At 35.4% G+C, this 19769-nt stretch overlaps 1 protein-coding gene across 4 annotated transcripts; it reads left to right on the top strand.

The window, feature by feature from the left end:
• Positions 1-586: 586 nt before the first annotated feature.
• On the top strand, positions 587-9783 carry LOC147525053 (uncharacterized). 4 transcript variants are annotated; one of them, XM_086605189.1, is made up of 9 exons: positions 587-717; positions 849-971; positions 1042-1242; positions 1368-1443; positions 2958-3103; positions 4298-4411; positions 5432-5563; positions 8892-9005; positions 9726-9783. In XM_086605189.1, exons 1-9 carry the CDS (start codon positions 664-666, stop codon positions 9774-9776), a joined length of 1011 nt encoding a protein of 336 aa, XP_086461315.1. In that variant the 5' UTR covers positions 587-663; the 3' UTR covers positions 9777-9783. The 4 variants fall into 4 exon arrangements, with proteins under 4 accessions (XP_086461315.1, XP_086461322.1, XP_086461311.1 ...); XM_086605196.1 differs by having other exon boundaries at positions 2955-3103; positions 8899-9005; XM_086605185.1 differs by having other exon boundaries at positions 2955-3103.
• The last annotated feature ends 9986 nt before the right edge of the window (positions 9784-19769 follow it).

Below are 19769 nucleotides of genomic sequence, written 5' to 3'. Positions count from 1 at the left end.
AACACACTCACACCGTTTGTTGCTCAACATAGGAATGCTATTAATGCTCCATACCAAGAACACTTTCGCATTGAGTTTCTCAATATAGAACGTTGCTTCATCTCAGAATGCATCCCGGTAAATGTTGTTGGTCGGGATAGGAACAATGGGGTTGGGGTGTTTGATCGGTAAGAGCTCATTAAGTATTGATCATGGTCGATGACAATGATAAAAGTGGCTATATGAAGCCAAAATGGCTTAATGTTTTTGGACACCATATGGCGAGGTTATTCATGCTGATTTATATTTGTATTCTTTTATTTCATTGTAAGAACTTATGACATCTCTATAATAGTAAACCTGGCCATAGGACAGGCAGATTAGCTAGTATTGTTCTATTGCAGCTTTCGTAATAGTTGCTAACCTACCATATTAGTCCTTCCCAAATAAAAACTAACTATTTGTAACACGTAGTACCCATAGTTTGTGATTTCGACGGAATTTTTGGAATTCGGAATTCCGGATCAAGAGTCGAAAAAAACATAAATTTCAGAATATACTCGAAATACAGGCCGGAATTCCGAATCTTGAACTATTTATATGCCACAGTAAACCTGACTTTTCGATTGAGTGAATTTGAACCTGGGTCGCGTATTGTCGAAACCTCAAAACCTTTCTTTGCCAATGGCGACTGAGCTAGAAGAACTCCTTCAATTTCTTTCTTCCCCTTCTCCACAAGTAACTTCCATATTGCTCTCTTCTCTTGTCACTTTTCAACAAAAACCATGAAAAAGAACACATCTTTTATTGTCTTTCTTCTGTTGCTTTACTTTGTTAATTGAATTGATTTTTTTTTTATGTTTTTCCAGGTAAAGAAGGGAGCTGTTGATATAGTGAGAGATTTGACAGGTTCTGAAGATGGATTGCAAGCTCTTACGTACTATTCTCAGATTGTGTTTCCTTCACTGTCTCGTCTCTTGGCTGAAAATAAGGTGCCCATTTCATTCTGTAATTTCAGAATAGTATATGTATGGGCTACTCAATTTTTTCCCTATGTTTCAGGAGATTTCAGAACCTGCAGCTCAAGCTCTTGTAAATCTATCTGAAAATTCGGAAATATCAAGAAAGATGATTGAAGTTGGTATAACTACAACTGCCATGGAAACATTATACAAGCAGCGAGATGCCAACATCAGCAGATTGATTGTTATGCTCCTACTTAATCTTACGCAGTTGGATGAGGGTGTCATGTCCCTACTGCAGGTATAACTCTGACCTTTATTTTCATCAGGCAAAACACAAGTGCAAATCTAATGAGTTCGAAAAGATCGTTTTTTTTCCCGCTAGTCCATTCTATGTTTGAATGTATGTGACTTGCCATTTTTTAGACTGAAGATGAGAAGATGCAAGGAGTCCATGTCATGAAGCTTGTGAGATCGTTTTGTACATCAAATGAAAAGGGAGGTCTGTGCTACTACTTCTTCTTGTCTTCAACTTTATTGCTAATCCTCTCCAACATGCCCCTAGATAATGTTATCATTACATTAAAATATAAATGTTATTTGGGGCTTGCACCTCTAGTTTGTAATCGATGTTTATTCCTTTATTGAAGAGTATTAGCTATGAAACTCCCCACATCTTTGTGATTAATTGTGTATATAATATTGCATACTAGTATGATGGTTAGTGATTTGCCCACAATAGATAATATTTAAAATGTCTAAGAATCAATTCAGATAAAATCCATGTAGCATGATGGTTATGGGTTAGTAGATAGTTCTACTAAAAGCGGGCTGTGTGTGTGTTCTCCTGGATTTGACTCACAAACGTGAACCATATTCTTTAGTTGTTTTTAACTTATTAAACTTGATAATAATGATGAGGACAAAATGAAATAAAAAAAATAAAAAGAAAACACTTGCAGCAAGAATCATTATCCGCCACCATACACTGACGGAATGGCTGATGTAATCGGGTTGCAAACACTACTAATGCGATATAAAACTGACGTAACTAATTAAAAACAGCTTAAAACACGTATCTCGAGGTTGATCAGCACATATCTGCCATCCAATTGTGACAAAAATCGATCTGGACTGTTGTTTGTCTGTCTTTTCCTTTGTTGTATCTGAATGGGATATCTCATCCTACGAACTTTGACTTTATGATTATATATATACACACATCACATTTTACCGATCAAAAAAAAAAAAAAAAAAAAATCGATCTGGACCGTTATTTGTCTTAGGCTAAATGTAATTTTGTTCTGTAGTGCGAAAAAAAATCCCAAGCTTATTATATAGATGGCTAAACTAAAACTGTTTTCTGCTTTCAAAAGCGACTTGCTTTTCCGGCTAATATCAATTATGTCAATCCTGCACTTTTGCTAGTAATGTTTGTGTTTGAAATTCTTCAAATCTAGTATCTAATTCTGTCTCTATGATGGTTCTTCAAAGCATGCAGACTGATAGCTTATTTTGTAGGTAAAATCTTGATTTGAAACAGTTGTTTGAAATTCAAGTGCAACCTTGTAATTTTGGTCGGGGAAATGAGATATAAAGTAGTTAATGTCACACAGATTCACTTGGTACCCTTGGGGCCAGAGGCATTGGCCAAAACACAGATTTTGGACCAAGTTCCGAAGTTAGTCAGACATTCACGATTCACTGCATAAATTTTTATGTTGATTTAGATATATTTTTTGTACCATTGCTATCTCAATGATGTAGGAATGAGGTGTTTTGAAAACTTGAATAATTTTAGTAAAAATGAGTTAATTATATCAGGACAAATCTTACGAATTTTCAGTTTTGGGAACTCCTCGGAAGTTGAAAAAGTATTGGGTGCATGGAGCTAATATTTCTCTTAAGTAGCATCACTCTTCTACATCATATTATGCACCCAAATCTGTGTTACCAACAGTTGTTGACTTTATTACTGAAGCCTGCATTATATTTTTCTGCACTGGCTTGTAGCAGAGGATCCATTTGAACATGTAGGTTCCATACTTGTAAACATCTCAAGAGTGGAAGAAGGAAGAAAGTATATATTGGATCCTAAGCGAGGACTTCTGAAGCAAATCATCAGACAGTTCGATTCGACAAGTCTATTAAGAAAGAAAGGGGTATGCACATATCTACCTTGGTTAAATTTTATGTCTCTTAATAGGAAGTAAATGTATCCAAACCATGTTTCTGGGTTTTTATTTGCGATCAAACTGTATCTGATTTACATTTTGCATGTCTAAGTTTTACAAAGTTTAAGTATACTAACTCTCAGTGCCTGTCATTTTTTTTTATTGGTAAAATCAGGGATTATATTAATAATGAAATAAAACTATTACAAGAAGGATGAGATATCCTACAACTACAAGAAACAAAGGAAAGACTAAAAAACATAAAGGATCATTCCATAGAAGACACGCGTCCAATTCCTACTATACCCGATAAAGAAAGAAAAATGAAAATGAAAACAAAAGAAAGGTCGCTCCACAGAACACCTCCAACTCAGAACGTGAGTCCCATCTACACAAAAAAAAAAAAAAAAAAAAAAAAAATGCTCAGAGGGGATGTCTTGTGTCACCTCTTGCACCTTAGACCATAATGACCTCCTCCAAAGATGCCCCAACTCTCAATGCCTGTCACGCAAACAAAAGTACAAAACTATAAGAAACACTACAAACTAAACTTTTTATGTAGGAAGATTGGTAGCTTATTTCACAATATATAGGGTTCCCCATTGGTAGAGGCTTTTGAAAAGATTTCTCTCACTGGGCCATTAAGTGTGTCACCATGCAGTCATGCAGAGTTTGTCTATTTGGATTCTTTCCTGAAAGAGATATTGCCTGATCTCAACCATTATCTATTCTTTGAAAGGGCCTAGATATCATAAGAGTGATCTTTAGTTCCAAGTTTCCTATTAAATTCAACTGAAATGTGTACATAAAAGTTGCTTGTTGTTCTTGTAATGTGGACATGTGGTCTCAGTACCTAAAAGTTAACTTAGCACCTGAACGCTTTTTGTGCTCTTTGCTTGTTGTTCTTGACTACGCTCTTTGATTCCTATGACACTGGAATACTGGTGGTATCTTGTTCACTCTCTCCAATTTACTAGTTTACACCACGATCTTCTCAAGAACAACACATGATTTAGGTAAGTAACATTCACAAGATACATCATTAAATTGCAGCAGGTAGACATGCATGTGGCAGAAATTTAATATATTGGGTATTGTATGCTGATGACTTTGTGCTGGTATGTTTAATTATCAAGTGTTCTCTTATGCTTAGTATATAATATTGTTTTAATGTTCATACAGGTTTGTGGGACCATCCATGGTTGTTGCTTTGAAGCAGACAATCAGCTTCAGAATTTGCTCTTGGTATCAGACTATCTTTGGCCAGCTCTACTTCTTCCTGTTGCCGGCAACAAGGTATATCCTTCCCTTCCTCGCAGAGTCAGACTCTCCCCTCCTATCTCAGAAGGGATTATTATGAAAATCTTGTGCATCATGGCTGAAAATCCATATTAGCATATACTTCAACTTGGTTAGTGTATCCTTGAATTATTTGTATTGGTAATATACCAGACTGGGGTCATTCTGCCAATCAAGTGTGTTTGTCGTCTGCGGTATCACCGGGCAGTAAAGTGCGACTCATGCATCTGGGGTGTTATCACTTACATTTATTTAACCTTGGAGCTCTGACAATCTTTCATTTACTGGCTAAGTGCCGTGATATGCTTATCTTGTGCATTGATTAATCTGCACCCTTTAGAAAGTGTAGCAGTATGTTGCACCTGTAAGAAAACCATTTTTTTGCATCTCTGTAGTGATGAAGGTAGGCCATCAAAGACAATTTCATTATTGTTCTTCCACAGAGCAAGCATACCCCATACAACCGCAGCAGCCCATAGGTGATTGATGAGAGTACTACCACTTCTAATTTCACCTAAGGCCTCTTTCAAACATTTACTAAAGCTCTACATTCATAAAGAAATGCAAATTACTTGTAGAACCTAATAGCATCAGAGCTAAAACCTCTCCAAAAATTTTCTCTAAAATAATAAATTAAGACTCACTATAATTTAAAAAACCAGAAAAACGTATTGTTTAAGAATGAAATTTTGTTCTCTGACAAATATATTCAAACCTCTAACTTTTATCCTAGACGACTTTCCAAAGAAATTGTAGTTCTATTTTTTTTTTTCAAAAAGCTATTTTCTTGATGGAACCATTGTATAAACCTTAATTAATCATTCTGCTGAAAGTATCCCCTCGACAAAAGTTCATTTTATTCATCTCAAGTCTCAGCTATGAACAAGTAAACTAAAAATTTGATATGTAGTTATTTAATATGTTGAAAGTTATTTGCTACTGATATTTTTACGTGCAATTTCCTTTTAAATGCTCTTAGATGTAATATACATATATAATGTGTGGAGGTATGGTCAGGTTTACAGTGAGCAAGACACATCAAAGATGCCTCCAGAGCTTGGGACTGCCCTCTCAATAGAACGGGAATCTGTAGATGATCCAGATATTCGGGTTCAAGCATTGGAAGCTTTATATTTAATTATATTACAGGTCAGATTAGGAATCACATCCACCCCTACCCACTTGCTAGTTGCTTTGTTATCTTATTCTCACGATATTTGTGGTTGAACGCTTTGAACCCTGACACAATAACACTAGGTTACATGGACACACCATATTTTAAAAAAAATCGTGTGGGATGCGTGTCCGTGTCGGACACATTTTGTATGTGATTTACCTCAACGTTTGGTAATTCGCCGTGTCAAACACTTCGTATCTGTGTCAATGTAACTTAGCAATAAAGAGAATATGACTTGGCTTTTAACTTCCAACCAATTTAAGGAAGCTAGTAGAACTCCTCTTGCATGTGCTGTTTAGCATATTACAATAATAAACATCTGATAGAGAAGATAATAAGAGTCAACTACCAAAGTAGGCACCATACTTGTATAGTTTTATGTATTTTGCACTTGCGGCAATGTACTTTTTTTATCGTCAAAAAGTGATTGCATCTTCAAGCTTTTTTAAGTTATAGCATTTCGTGAATGTGCCCGTCCAATCTACATGAGAAACTGATGATGTATTTATGTGACTTTTTTTCCACCTGGGTGTCAAAGCTTAAGCCCATATTTTCAGCCAAAGTTATGCCATGTCAGCGATGCACGTGAGAGGCACATCTCAGTATACTTTGTGTCTTTGTGAGCCCAACTGAATATTGAATAAGCACAACAGAGTAGTGCAATTTTACAAAACTGAATTAGCCCATCTCGACTAAAGCCCTCTCCATCAGTTACCAAAGGAAATAAAAAAGCTTCTCCATATTTCCTTGATTGAGAACGACTTGAGTGGTTCATCAGGAGTAAAAAAAAAAAGAGATAGAATAGAAATGGTAATAATAATAAAAATGACATTGCAAAGAGAGAGAATGATTTGGGGGGAAAATTTATACCTCTTAATACTCTAGTAATGGCCCCTTGTCCCCTTCCAAATAAAGATAAAATTTGCTTGCATTGTTGTGTGTGTGTGTTTTATAAATATTAAGCATAATGCCCTGTTTTAGGAGAGTGCCTAGGCCCCCCAAAATTCAGGGTAAATATCACTATTCCTCCCTAAACTGATTTGAACTCCTTACTGTCTTCTCCGTCCCCAATCCAGTTTGATTGAAACCAAAATCGAAAACATGATCTTGGGTTAAGGATTTTGGTCCCGTTGGATTGGCAATGAAGGTTTAAATCAATTTGGGGAGGAGAGAAAGGTGGCATACCTTTGGCTGAAAGAATGGGGTTACTCCATGAGAGCCGTATCATCAGTTTTAACAGAGATTGGATGGCACACTGACGAATGCTATAAGTGAAACGAATCTGCCAGTTTAAGCACATTTGAGCATCTTTCTTTTCACCTGCATACATTGCTAAGGTATCATTGCTTACATACAGTGCTATAGGAGAGAAGTATTTTTTTGAACAGAATATAAGTGCTTTTTGAGCAGAATATAAAGCGAAATGCACATTGAAGTATGTTGCCTATTTTTCTAAATTAAAATAATAGACCAGCGTTAAGTAAGACTGTATGGGCTGCATATGGCCTTTAGATTGTTCATCAAGAGTTTAACATCAACTTAAGATGACTCCATCAGCTGCTCTATTGAGTTCATTATGAGCATGCTTAGTTATAATAGCAGTCAGGTTATGAATATCGACAAAAGTATATTTACAATACCAAGTTGCTTCCTCCCTGATTACAATGCCATAAGATCTTCACCATTAAGCATCACTTGGTAGTCTTAGCTGCTGCAGTCGTAGACCTTTGGAATTTTGATAGTCCAAAAAGTTATTTTGTTTATCTATTGCTTTCACACCAATTGAACCTAGAGCTACCCTCCTTGCTAGTAACCTTGTAGACCAATCCACAATATGAAGTTGTAGACACTATTGTAGATTCAGGTTGCTATTTCTGTTTTGAAGCTGCCTCTGTTTGCTGCTCTGTTCCAGTGTTTTTCATATCAACTATAAGACTAGCTTGATGTAGTTCCTTCCCACTTGCTCCAATGCAGTAGAAAGTTATAGGAAGCTTCTGGTGCAATGTATGTAGAAGGGGAAAGCAGAGAGTGGATCATCTCTAATCTTCTAGCATGTGAGAAATCTATTCTTCCAATGAGATATCCAAGCAATTGGTCTTTCAATTAGAGGCTGAAAATCTCTAATTGTAATTCTAGAACTAACCAGAGGGCAGAGGCAACGCCATGTAGTTAACCACAGGGGTAACCAGATCACCTTTCCATTGTATCAGCAAGAACTTGTGCATTTTGAAGACTCATACCCCGGATAGCACTAGCGTGTGTTAATTCTTGCAAACAAGACTTAATAGCATTTATTGACTCACATTAACCTTTTCATAGTAAGCAAACATCATCAGCAAAAGGAATGTGAGAAATTTTGAGTTTTCCTGCAATTAGAGAGATAGGCAATCTTGAATTTTCGTTGAGGTGAGGACAACAAGAAGTCAACAACTACAAAACAGAACAGAGTTATGCTTACCTACTGGTTTTCTCTAATGCATAGAGTGCTAATGATATTCAGTAGGCATGGTTGTGATAATTCAGTTATTACATGATATTGCCACTGTCAGAATTATTATGTCTTCAAGTTTTGCATTTGCTATTTTTTTTTTTTCTTTTTCTTTCTGTTGATAGTTAGAACCATATTTATCAAATCATTATTGTGTATCGTTATGATACGGCTTAAGATATAATTAAATGGATTCCTATGTGTTTGTGTGTAAGTTTCATCCATAAATAAAAGTCTTTATCTTGTGTGATACTACTAGTGTATGTCTGTATGGTAAAAAAAATGCCACCATGTTCAACCTTTGGGCAACAAATTAGTATTATAGATAAGGGGGCTAAGCTAGCAATTACTTGAGTAGGTAAAAGTTGCTTTAGGTTATGGTTTATCGTAAACTAAAACCTATTATGGCTTGACAAAGCTTAAAAAAAGAGAAGAAAAAACTAAATGAATCTAAAAAACTCGTTTTACCATAAACGCGTTTGGTTATTTCGTGTTTGAAGTGTATATCCCCCATAAACGTTTTGGTTATTTAAGTGTGTTTGAAGTGTATCGCCTGATACATCTTTTATCGCATTACAATCTGTAGCATAACATTTTCAATAATACGGTGTGATAATGTATTGTTTTACTGGTAAGATATGTATCGTGCTTACAATATTGATAAGTATGATTATAACTATATACCCTAAACCCACCCCTTTAGATCCTTTATCCCTGGTGAAGGTGGGAGTGGAACCCAAGACCTCGGCCCAACCTATCAAGTCTTAACCAGTAGGCTCATTGTACTTACAACTCTATCTATTATGTTCCAGGATGCAGGTCGAAGAGCTCTGTGGTCTGTCAATGGTCCAAGGGTTTTGCAACTTGGCTATGAAGATGAGGCAAATGGCAAAGTAATGGAAGCATATGAGCGAATTGGCTCCTTGGTATTGTCTTTTTTTGCACTATTTAGCCTCTTCTTGCAAATTTAAAAGCTTATTTAGGGTTCTCAGAAAGCTCACAGGTCAAATTCAGCAAGGGCTTACTGAAATAAAAAGTCGTATCAGTCTCAAATCTCAGGGTTCTTGGCATCTTGTAATGTACTAATCCTACTTAAACATGCTTCTTTAAGTCTCAAATTCATGATTTCTGGAGTTTAAACTTTTCTTGATTTTGGTCTGAGGTTGAACTCTTTAAAATCAGGAATTTGAGCTCCCATAACCACCAAATTTCTTGTTGGGCAAATGATAATTTGTATATGTTTTGTGACTTGAAAAGGATACAAACTCCAGAAGTTGAACTTAAGACTTTTAGTAGTGAAACACTCAAGAGCTCAAAGAACTTAGTTACTTACAGTAGATTCCTCAGAACTTTGATTATGGAAATAAATATAGTCATATAACTTTGCTAAGATTTAATGAACTTTGGCCGTCTCTTCCGAAAATGTTTATGTCGAAAAAAAAAAAAAGTTTCTCTTCTGAGTTTGTGGCCTGAGAAACTAGGTGGGTAATAATTTCAATTGGGAAATTTAGTCTTTATTAATCTCGCCTGGTGAAAAATGGCAAGATATTTCATGCGGATTCCATTTAGTATTTATGTACCCCCATTACTTTTTATTATTGTAATTTCAGCTATAGACTTAATTTGTTTATGTACCTTCTCACCAGCTCATTCATGGCAATGACATGGAGGAGGCATCTTCAGAATCATCAAAGTAAAGTTAGCGGTTTAGACAGGTATGCAATTTATACAAAAGTGGCCCAAAAGCTGAGAAAAGCCAATCAGTTCACTGTTGAACCCGGTAAAGCTTCAGATGTCACATTTCGTTCAAGCTATGTGTCCTGAGTCTACAAAAAGGTCCTTTTTTTCCCACTTTTTATGGGGTGTTTTTTTTTTAAAATTATTTTTAATTACATTTAGAGAGAGTGCAGTACAATTAGCATTTTATTGCGAAATACTGACTAGGTCCAAAACTCCAAATTGTTACTGCATGATGGCGGAGGATAATAAATTACCAAGAATCATATACAACTGTATAAATTCATTATACAATTTTCTCAAGATTCTCACACTCCCAGACAGGTGTTTCACAAGCTCTAGTTTGATGGCAGCCCTTTTAAATTTTATCATTTCTACTCTTTTTAGGTGTGGTTCTACCGTATGTCACCTCCAGACAACTCTCGTCTCTTGACTACCAATATACTTCCATGAGAAAGGATTTCGATTCTCCTGTATGTCTTGAAAACAGATTCAAGGACTTTGCAGGTTGGGAAAACCCCCTAGTAAGAAGCTTATGATGTAGATGTAGATGTTACGGACTGCAAGATTAAGATAGGGAAAGATGCCACATAAAATTCCAGCTGAGAACCTCTATATAGAAATTTCTTGAACATAGGCACATAGCGTGTCCACAATATGTAGCCCAGTCGGAATCATTCGGATCAGAATGCAGGCCTAGCAAAATCTAAAGTAGCATTGGTCAGAGAGGAAGGAAGGGTCTCAAAACTAATATTCTCAAAACCCTCATAATCAATTTCTCATTCTGGTTAGGTTTAGAAGCAAGATTTCTAGTACGTGGCTGCAAGTACTAGAAGTTAGGAGGAAGAGATTGTAAAAGCTAGGAATAAATGTGGAAAAGGTATATAATGATCAGACTTTAGGATTGAACGTCAAGCATAAGACAAGCAACTCTATGTGTAAAATCTGAGGCATACTGGACATGTACTGCACATAAAGTCATAAACAAAAGAAGACCGGTAGTTTTGAGGTTTTCTTGCTAAAGCTGATTCTGTAGACGTGGACATGCTCCCTCAGACAACTCTCTTGTCTCTTGACTGCCAATATACTTCAGGAGATTCTCCTGTATGTCTTGAAAACAGATTCAAGGACTTTGCATGTTGGGAAAACCCCCTAGTAAGAAGAGCATGATGTAGGATTCTTAGAAAGTTATGGAGATGTAGATGTAGATGTAGATGTAGATGTTCTGGTACGCAAAATTAAGTTCCAGAAATTAAGTGTTGCAAAACTGCAAAAACACTTGGAAATAATCCACTAGTTGGAGTAGTCAAAACAAATAAAAAAATACTTCAACTTTTAGTGCAAACTCCTGACTTATGATAGATACTCCTGTAAAATCTTTTGAATTTTGGAACTTCCTAAAGTAAACAACACTTTCGTGGGTTTTCGAAACTTACGGTTTGAAACTGAAATGCAGCATATGAGATGAGTATTAGTTAAGCTGGGTAACATAACTTGGAAATATCTGAAAATATTTATTAAATCAATAACACCTTGGAGGTTTATGCCTGTATATTTTTCAAAATTTTCGAAATTTACAAATACCTTTTCTGTTCTTCTTAACAAGTTAATCCAGAACATAAAAGGGTGGAAGGCTAGCTCGAACAAAGGCAAAATGGAGGGCGTGCACCAGTACCTTTAAACAGTGAGCAATTAATAAAAATGCAAGAAATAAGTATAAAAAATTAAAGGGTGGGTGGGTTGAGAATGGGGGATTGCCTCTTGGATTCAAACAATTGAATTCTTTTGTCTTGAACTTAGAGACAAGGCGGGGAGGCGCCATTTGATAACCCATAAAATCAAACTAGGTTACTCTAACTTTATTCACGTGATCAATTTTTTGTTTCTCTCCTTATGTATATTCATACAATATAGAGAATACTGTGCTCGTTCTAATCCTAAACTACCAAGATATAATAGAATCCAATTAATCAAACCTGAGGAAATAATGGTGAGCAATATTTATAGAGGTGAATTTATCTTATGAACTAATTATATGAATTTAACTTATACTAATTTAACTAAGCAATTGAATATGACTTGAATAAAATATGAAGAAGAATAGAAAAGGAATTGGGGAATTGATAGTTCACTTTGATTGATTCATAATGTGCTAGTGTAGATTATTACAATCCTAACCAATAAAGATTAAGTAATTGATCCCTTATTATTCATGGCAATCTCTACCAACTAATAATTAGCATGCAGGGAAGTTCAACCCATTCTCATGGCAAAATTAACTAACCTACTAGAGTGAAACTCTTAAATACAATAATTCTAACTAACACGTCAAGTCTTCATGAGCCCCCTACAATGGAGGTTTTAGCTAAGAATCATGGGGCTATCATAAACATAATAATAAATAGAAGAAGACATCATCTTGAAAGAACTACTTTATTAAAGATACTTGAATTGAATAAACTAAAACTTTTATTAAAAGGTTCTAATGGAGTCACAAACTAAACTAATTAACTAAAACTAAACAAAACTAAAAGGGAGGGAGAGAACCCTAATTTAAAACTAAACCTAAAGAGGGAGTATCCCAGTTTTGTTTAGTCTTAAACCTCTTTATATAGGAGGAGGTTAGGTTTACAATTTCATGCATAGGCTTTGGAGCCATGTTTTGGGCCCATGAAATCAAGCCAAAAACCTAATTACATATGTCCAAAAAATGGTTTCTTTGCATGAAATTACTTTAACACCTTTTCATCTACTTTTTTATTGTTCTGATTGGGTCAAAGTCCTAGACCATTAGAAAGCTCTTTCCAAGCCGGTCATTTTGACATATAATAGGCATAATTCGAGGCTTGAGTCCAAAGATACGCAAGCAGAGTTAAATTGACCTTTCTCTCTTTTTCTACCCTCGTCAATTTGACTTTCCTTTGACTAGGCTTTTCTAAAAAGACTTTTTCTCTTGAAACTTGGGCTTTATTCATATAATTTCTTAGCAACTAACCTTTTGCTCTTTCTCTTATAAAAAGTGACATATTTCTTCACATATTTGACTCCAAGACCGAAATACACAAAAAGACGTAAATAGTATAACTCTCTTATTTAATAAGCATACAATTGGTCTAAATGTAATATTATTAAGGGGTTAAAACTATAGTTTTGGGCTCTTATCAATGGCAAAAAGACATGGACATCGAACCATCGCGACAATTTATGAGTCATTTGTTATTGCCAAGAAAGGGCGCCTCTAAAATGATAGGACGAGTCGTTAGTGACTTACGTAATGAGGATAACGAATTCGGCGGTAGTAAAATCTTGAACTTTAACCAAAGACGTTTTCAACAACACTATTTAGGATACTTAATAGAGCGATCGACTAATTGCAAGCGTCATTTTAGTTGGTTGCATCTCTTTTAGGGCCTACTTGTTTATATAGATAATACGGGGAGTAATTAACCTCTTTAGGTGTCCCACAGAGTAGGTGTCGTATGGGTATCCCCTAAGGTGCATTATCTGATGGGGACGACTAGGGTCCCTTGTGCCTTGATTCCATTATGTTGGATAAAGTGGGAACCGCTGTTTAGTTAAAAGGCGTCTTTTGGAATATTTGTTTTCCTCCTAGTAGTGCACAACTCTTTTAGAAACTTAGCATGTTGTGGTAACTTTTTAATGGCTTCAAGAAAAGGTAGGTTTATCGTTAGATTTTAAAACTTCCCTAATCTCATCAAAATTTGTATCCTTGTTTAACATGGTTAGTCTTTGGGGAAATGGTGGTTTCTCTCTAAATTTACCATATGGATCAATAGGATTTTTAACCTTAACCATTTTTTGTTGGGTTATTGGTTTTAACGGGTACCCTACTGGGGGTAGGATCTTGATTTCTATTCGATTATCTAGTAAGTTTTCATTTGTAATGACCAGTCTGCTATAACAACAGGCATAGTGCTTGGCATTGTCAACCACTCTGCGGAAGCGGAGGAGTGGTGATGCATTTAACTCACCTACGATTAAATTTTCCTTACTAATATTACGGGTTAATTTAAAGGTTGTGTTTGGCATTTTAGGATTAGGTATATTTTGACTCGAAACACACCTTTGGTTGTACTTTCTCTTGGGTTAACTGCTGTGAATGATTGTAAAATCTCTTTGTTGAGTTTGCATGAAGGCGACAAAAGCGATTCGGTTGTGGATGTGTAGTGGTGCGGAGGTGTAATGAGGAACAATCTCGTTGATTATTAATGGTGGGTTGTGATAGTTATTATTAACCGAATGATACCTCATTAGCATTATAATTATAATTATTATAATTATTATAATTACCTTTATCCTTGTCCTTGTCAAGTGGTGGAGCTTGGTTGTAATTGTTTTTACGGCCTCACGCTTTGATTATTATACCTCTGAGGTGTAACTTGTTGATTATTTTCCAATCTGAAGTTGGGATTTTGTCTCCAAGGGCGTTAGAATAGGAAGGTTATTTGGAGCAAACATTATCCGGCAATGCGGGTGGTTGTTCATAGGCGAGAGGATGATAGGAGTTGGGATGCTTTTAGGGACTCAAACAAAAAATTGTATGGAATATAGTTGGCGTTCATGATAGGAGTAGGCTTTTGTTGAGAAGTGGCTTCTACCTTTTTGTGAGGGATTGATTAGAGTTCTAAGCTCAAGATTAGGTTTAACCTCAAACATCTTGGCGGGTCTAACTGTTGAAGAAGAATTGCGGAGTAGGGGATATCATTACCGCGCCCCAAGTTATTATTATACCTAGATTGGATCTTCTAAAACCTATAAGCCTCTGAGGCTCCTTTACTAAGAAAAACTACCCCATTCATTATATAAAGAACCTCCTTATGATGATGTGAAAATCCCTTGAAAAAGTCATACACAAGCGTGTCTTTCGCAAAGCTTATGATGTGGACACTCTATAAGAAGATTAAGTGTACTGTTCCGGTCCCTCTGAAAAGGGTTCATGAGGATTCCGGCTAAAAGAAATGAATCCGTTGAATCATTTCATCCGGTCTTCGGTGGTGGGTAAAACTGTTCCATAAACAATTGAACAAGTTTGGCCTATGAGTCCTCTGCCGCACTAGGCACTTGGGCGGTTAACCAAGATCTTTGCTTTATCGGCTAAGGTGAGAGGAAACACCATTAATTTAATTTGTTCGAACCTATGGTAGGATGATGGAATTTGGTAAGAACTTGTTCTATCCTATGCATATGTTAATAAGACTTCTCATGGTCTAAACCCATTGGCGGTAACAAATTAAATATATTCGGTGGAATTTGAAAATCCACCACTGGGTTTGCAAGAACGATGCATGACTTAGGGCTATCATTGGGGGCTTTGTAAAAATCAGATAGAGGGTTTGTTTTTCGACCATTGATCAGGTGTAGTGTGTGGTATTCTAGATAGGCGATTGATGCGTTGGCGTTTCTGATGAATCACGTTAAAGGCGGTTTTCTTACCAGACCTTAAATCTCATGCAAGGCTAAGTCCAATATTAAAGAAACGCGTACAACAATCAAACAATAGCCCGATATGCTAGAATTAAAAACTCCTCGGCGTAAGAAGAAGAGTGGAAGAAGGGAGTACCGAATGCCTCCTTACTAAGCGTATGAATAGCGTCTTGTGTATACGATCTCTGTGTATTCAAGAAGTTGGAAACTCTGAATAACAAGACAAAAGGAGAGTCCGCAACTAACTTTTGTGAAAATTGGGCTTTACTTCAGATGGATAGCGAGTGCACTTAGAAAGCAGGGTTTATAAAAGGCGGTACGCGTAAAGGTATTCTTTCAAAAAAAAAAATTCAGTAACCTGAAGGCGTGCGGGCTTTAGAAATAGAGAACTTACGGCGCTGGCGCGCTTAAGGTACTTTTTCAAAAAAAAAAAAAATCTGAACAAAACAAACACAGTTAGAACCAAACAATTGGGTGGGTAGGTGAAATGGGATATTGGTAGGATCGAAAACAATAAAGGAAACGAATCTAAACACAACTAAAATGGCAGCGGCGCCATTTGATAATAGTAAAAACAAGCGTTTTACCTAATCTTAACTAATTATGCTAGGAATAAGTAAACACATGAATTTGCACTTAGATCAAAGTTTCTACTCTCGATTATCTTCTAATAAAATAAGTGTCAGAATTCGTTCCACTCCTAGTTGTTTAAACATAACAGTTTCACTAGTTTTACCAATTATAACAATATCAATTAGAGTAATAATTGTAATTATACTAATGTGATAAAAATAACTAATTACAAAGATTTTAATGGTCTAGTTTATACTAAGGAAATTTAATCTGAAGATTTTTTAGATGGGAAAAACGGATTAGGAGATTTGATATCTACCTTGATTAATTCCTAATAGGCTAGTGTAGATTATTGTAATCCTAACCAATAAAGATTAAATATTTGATCCCTAACTATTCATGGTATCTCTAACCAAATAATAATTAGCATGAGAGGAAGTTTAACCCATTTTCATGGTGAATAAATTAATCTCTAGAGTGAAACTCTTGAATAAGTAATAATTCTAACTAACACATCAAGTCTTCATCAAAGCTTCATCAAACTCCTCTAATGGAGGTTTAGCTAAGATTCATTAGACTATCATTAATAGAAGAAGAATAAGACATCATTGAAACAATATAAATAACTTGGCTTTATTAATGGTGTCTAGGCTAGAAAACAATAATTAGGTTTAAAACTAAGAGAAGAAAGAAAGATAATTTAGAATTAAAATAATGGGGAGGGAAAGAGTTAGAGTTTTTTGCCTTAGTCCTCTTTATATAGGAGAGGTCTAGGTTTACAATTTCGTGCATGAGCTTTAGAGTTATGTTTTGGGCCATGAAATCAAGCCCAAAACCTAATTATATGTCCAAAAGGGATTCTCTACGGAAATTATTGTAACAGCATTTTCATCTAATTTTACTCTTCTGATTGGATCAAGGCCTAAACCATTAGAAATATCTTTCAGAGCGGGTCGTTTTTTGACATATAATAAGCCCAGTTAGGAGGTCCGAGTCCAAAGATACGGCCTATAGAAGTTTTATTGACTTTTTACGCTCTATTTTCTGCCCACGTTGACTTTGACTTTTCAACTTTGGTAGGAGCTTTTAAAAGGCTTTTTCTCCTTGAAACTTGGGCTTTAACCATAGAACTTCTGGGCAACCAATCTTTGCTCCTTTCTTTTGCAAAAGTGACATATTTCTTCATATATTTGACTCCAATGCCCGAAATACAAAAAAACGTAAACAATACTAACTCTATTTATTAATCAAATAATTGGTCTAAATGTAATATTATTAAGGGGTTAAAACTACAGTTTTGGGCTCTTATCAGCTTGTGTTTGGGAAGGCATATCATTTGTATGTGGAATTGGAACATCGTGCTTTTTGGGCTATTAAAGCTTTTATCTTTGACATGCGTAAAGCAGGTTGACAACGTAAGCTTGAGTTGAATGAGTTAGCTGAGTTAAGGAATGAGGCATATGAGAATGCCAAGATTTACAAAGAGCCGGACTAAGATTTTTCATGATAAATCTATTATTCGCAAGTCCTTTGAACCTAATCAAAAAGTCTTGCTATATAATTCTCGTTTATGTCTTTTCCTAGTAAGTTACGTTCTAGGTGGACTGGTCCTTTCATTATTAAAATTGTTTTTCCTCATGGTCTTTGTTGAGATAGAGGATCCTCTGGATGATGGTCGTGTGTGTTTAAAGTTAATGGTGAGCGCTTGAAACCATATCTTAATGGTTTTGCTAATAAGGATGTGGGACGAGGTGGATCTTATTGATCATGTTTATCATGACTGAATGAGTATGCTTGTTGTATTTTAGTAGTTTAGGTTTTATTTTCTTTTCTTAGAGTCGCTTTGCATTGTTCCCCTATATTCCATTCCAGCCCCTAGTCTCCTATATTCACTCTCTTGTGTTCAGTTGGTAGACATAGCGCTAATCCAAGGATTGGGTGTGTGAAGCATTTGTCTACTAGAGACGTTAACTGTAGCACTTATGCGAGGCAACCCATGTTTTTATTTTTGTTGAGTCTTGTGCACGTGTATCATGCATTCCACTCTAGCACCTTTTCTCCGCCTTTTTGGAGATGTGTAACTCTATGGGATAAGACACATGACACATTTTAGTCGTTGTAGTAACTTGGTTATTCTTTTATATTATCATTGTTATATCTTTTGTGAGTTACTAATTTCTACAGGTGACTTAGAGATGTTATTATTTTTCGTTCTTGGAGCTCTTGGTAACCTCTTTCCTTATATACTTTTACTTGTCCATGTTGTTATCTTTTAAATTACGCATCTATGTTAACATTGAGGACAATGTCTATGATAAGTTTGGGGTGGGAACAAAATGTTTGTTTAGCGAAAAATAAATATGTCCAACATGGTATGATTAATGGGGATTTTCTATGATGAGAAATTTAAAATTTTTGATTTCTAAAGCCACTGATTTTCAAGGAATCTATGAAGTTAAAAGTCACTTTTGAAGTTATTGTTGCTTTTAGACTATTTTCTACCTCTAGAAATAGATTTTGTTGATGAAAGTCCAAGCCAAAGTGGAATTTGCACTATTAGCCGCCTGATACACGTCAAATTGAAGAGTAATTTAATCTCCTAGTGAACTAGAAGAGGAATATAGAGACTTAACCCGTGAGACTTGAGCCTTTGAATTTCTTGGAGATTCTATACGTAAATTCAGAGTCTGAGTTGACTCAATCATTCTTCTGTGCTTAAATTTGTTGTATAGTCTCATTTTTTCTTGTTTTGGTCGATCACGAAGTGGCATCAACTGGGGAGATAGCCATTAGGTCTTGTAGTCTATTCGAAGTGGAATATCATACTGATAAGTCAAGTAGTGAACCAATTAGCATTTATCTATACCACCTAGTAAGATCATCATGTTAATCCCTTTTGAGCCTTATTTATTAAGCTTTTTCTTCTTAAACCAACTATCATTAACCCAACTCCAGGTAAGGAGTGTAAACCCATATTATTGGCCTTACCCATATTTAGAGGATTTCTAAAGGACTAAGGAGATTTGGAAAATCATTCCTTTTGCTCAAAGTGATTCAATAGAAAAAAAAAAAAAAAAAATATATATATATATATATATATATATATATATATATATATATATATATATATATATATATATATATATATATATAAAAAGAAGAAAGAGAAATAATTGAGCAGAAGTAGTGAGAAAGTAAAGTAATGTGGTCTACAAAGTGGAGAAAATTTTCCATGAATATCAAGTGCATGCAAGTACAAGAAAAGTTCTTAGTAGATTGTCAAACTTTTTTTTTTTTTTTTTTTGAATCCTTTCACCATTTTCTTATTAACCTATCCTAAGCCCCGTAATACCCAGACTTATCACAAAAGTATGATATGAAGTGTAGAATAGGTGAAAGGATGCTAAAGTGAAGGACCCAACACTTCACATGTGATTGACATTCTTTCCATGAGACTAGTTTGTTTTTTGAAATTTCATAAGTCCGTCTTTCTGGCTGAGTATGTGGGATGTTCCATTATTTTATTCATTTCCCTGCATACAGAGATAAAATTGAAAAACTTATCTGAGAGAGATTTTCTTGTGAGTATATGAATGGTGAGGATTGAAGTTGATATATTCTTTGGATAGCAAGTTAGCAATTCCGTTACTTGGATAGGAGATTGTATCAGTTTGGCTAAACACACACACGCTTTGGTTTGGCGCAGTAATCAATGATTTCTATCTTTGGAAGTAGTGATGTGTCTTAGTGATAATGATGTAAACTGTGGTAATTGATGATTATTCAACTTGTTTGTCAGTTGGCAAAAGTTTTTATCTCTGAGAAATTTATATATATCACCATATATCATGTTATATTAATGTTTATGGGTACCACTTTTGAAAACCCTCACGAGACTAAACTCGTCCACTAGGAGTAACCTAGGGGTTTAAAAG

This window comes from Coptis chinensis, chromosome 1, assembly GCF_015680905.1.
Source record: "Coptis chinensis isolate HL-2020 chromosome 1, ASM1568090v1, whole genome shotgun sequence".
Lineage (NCBI taxonomy): Eukaryota > Viridiplantae > Streptophyta > Magnoliopsida > Ranunculales > Ranunculaceae > Coptis > Coptis chinensis.
This window is presented reverse-complemented; position numbering and strand designations above follow the sequence as displayed.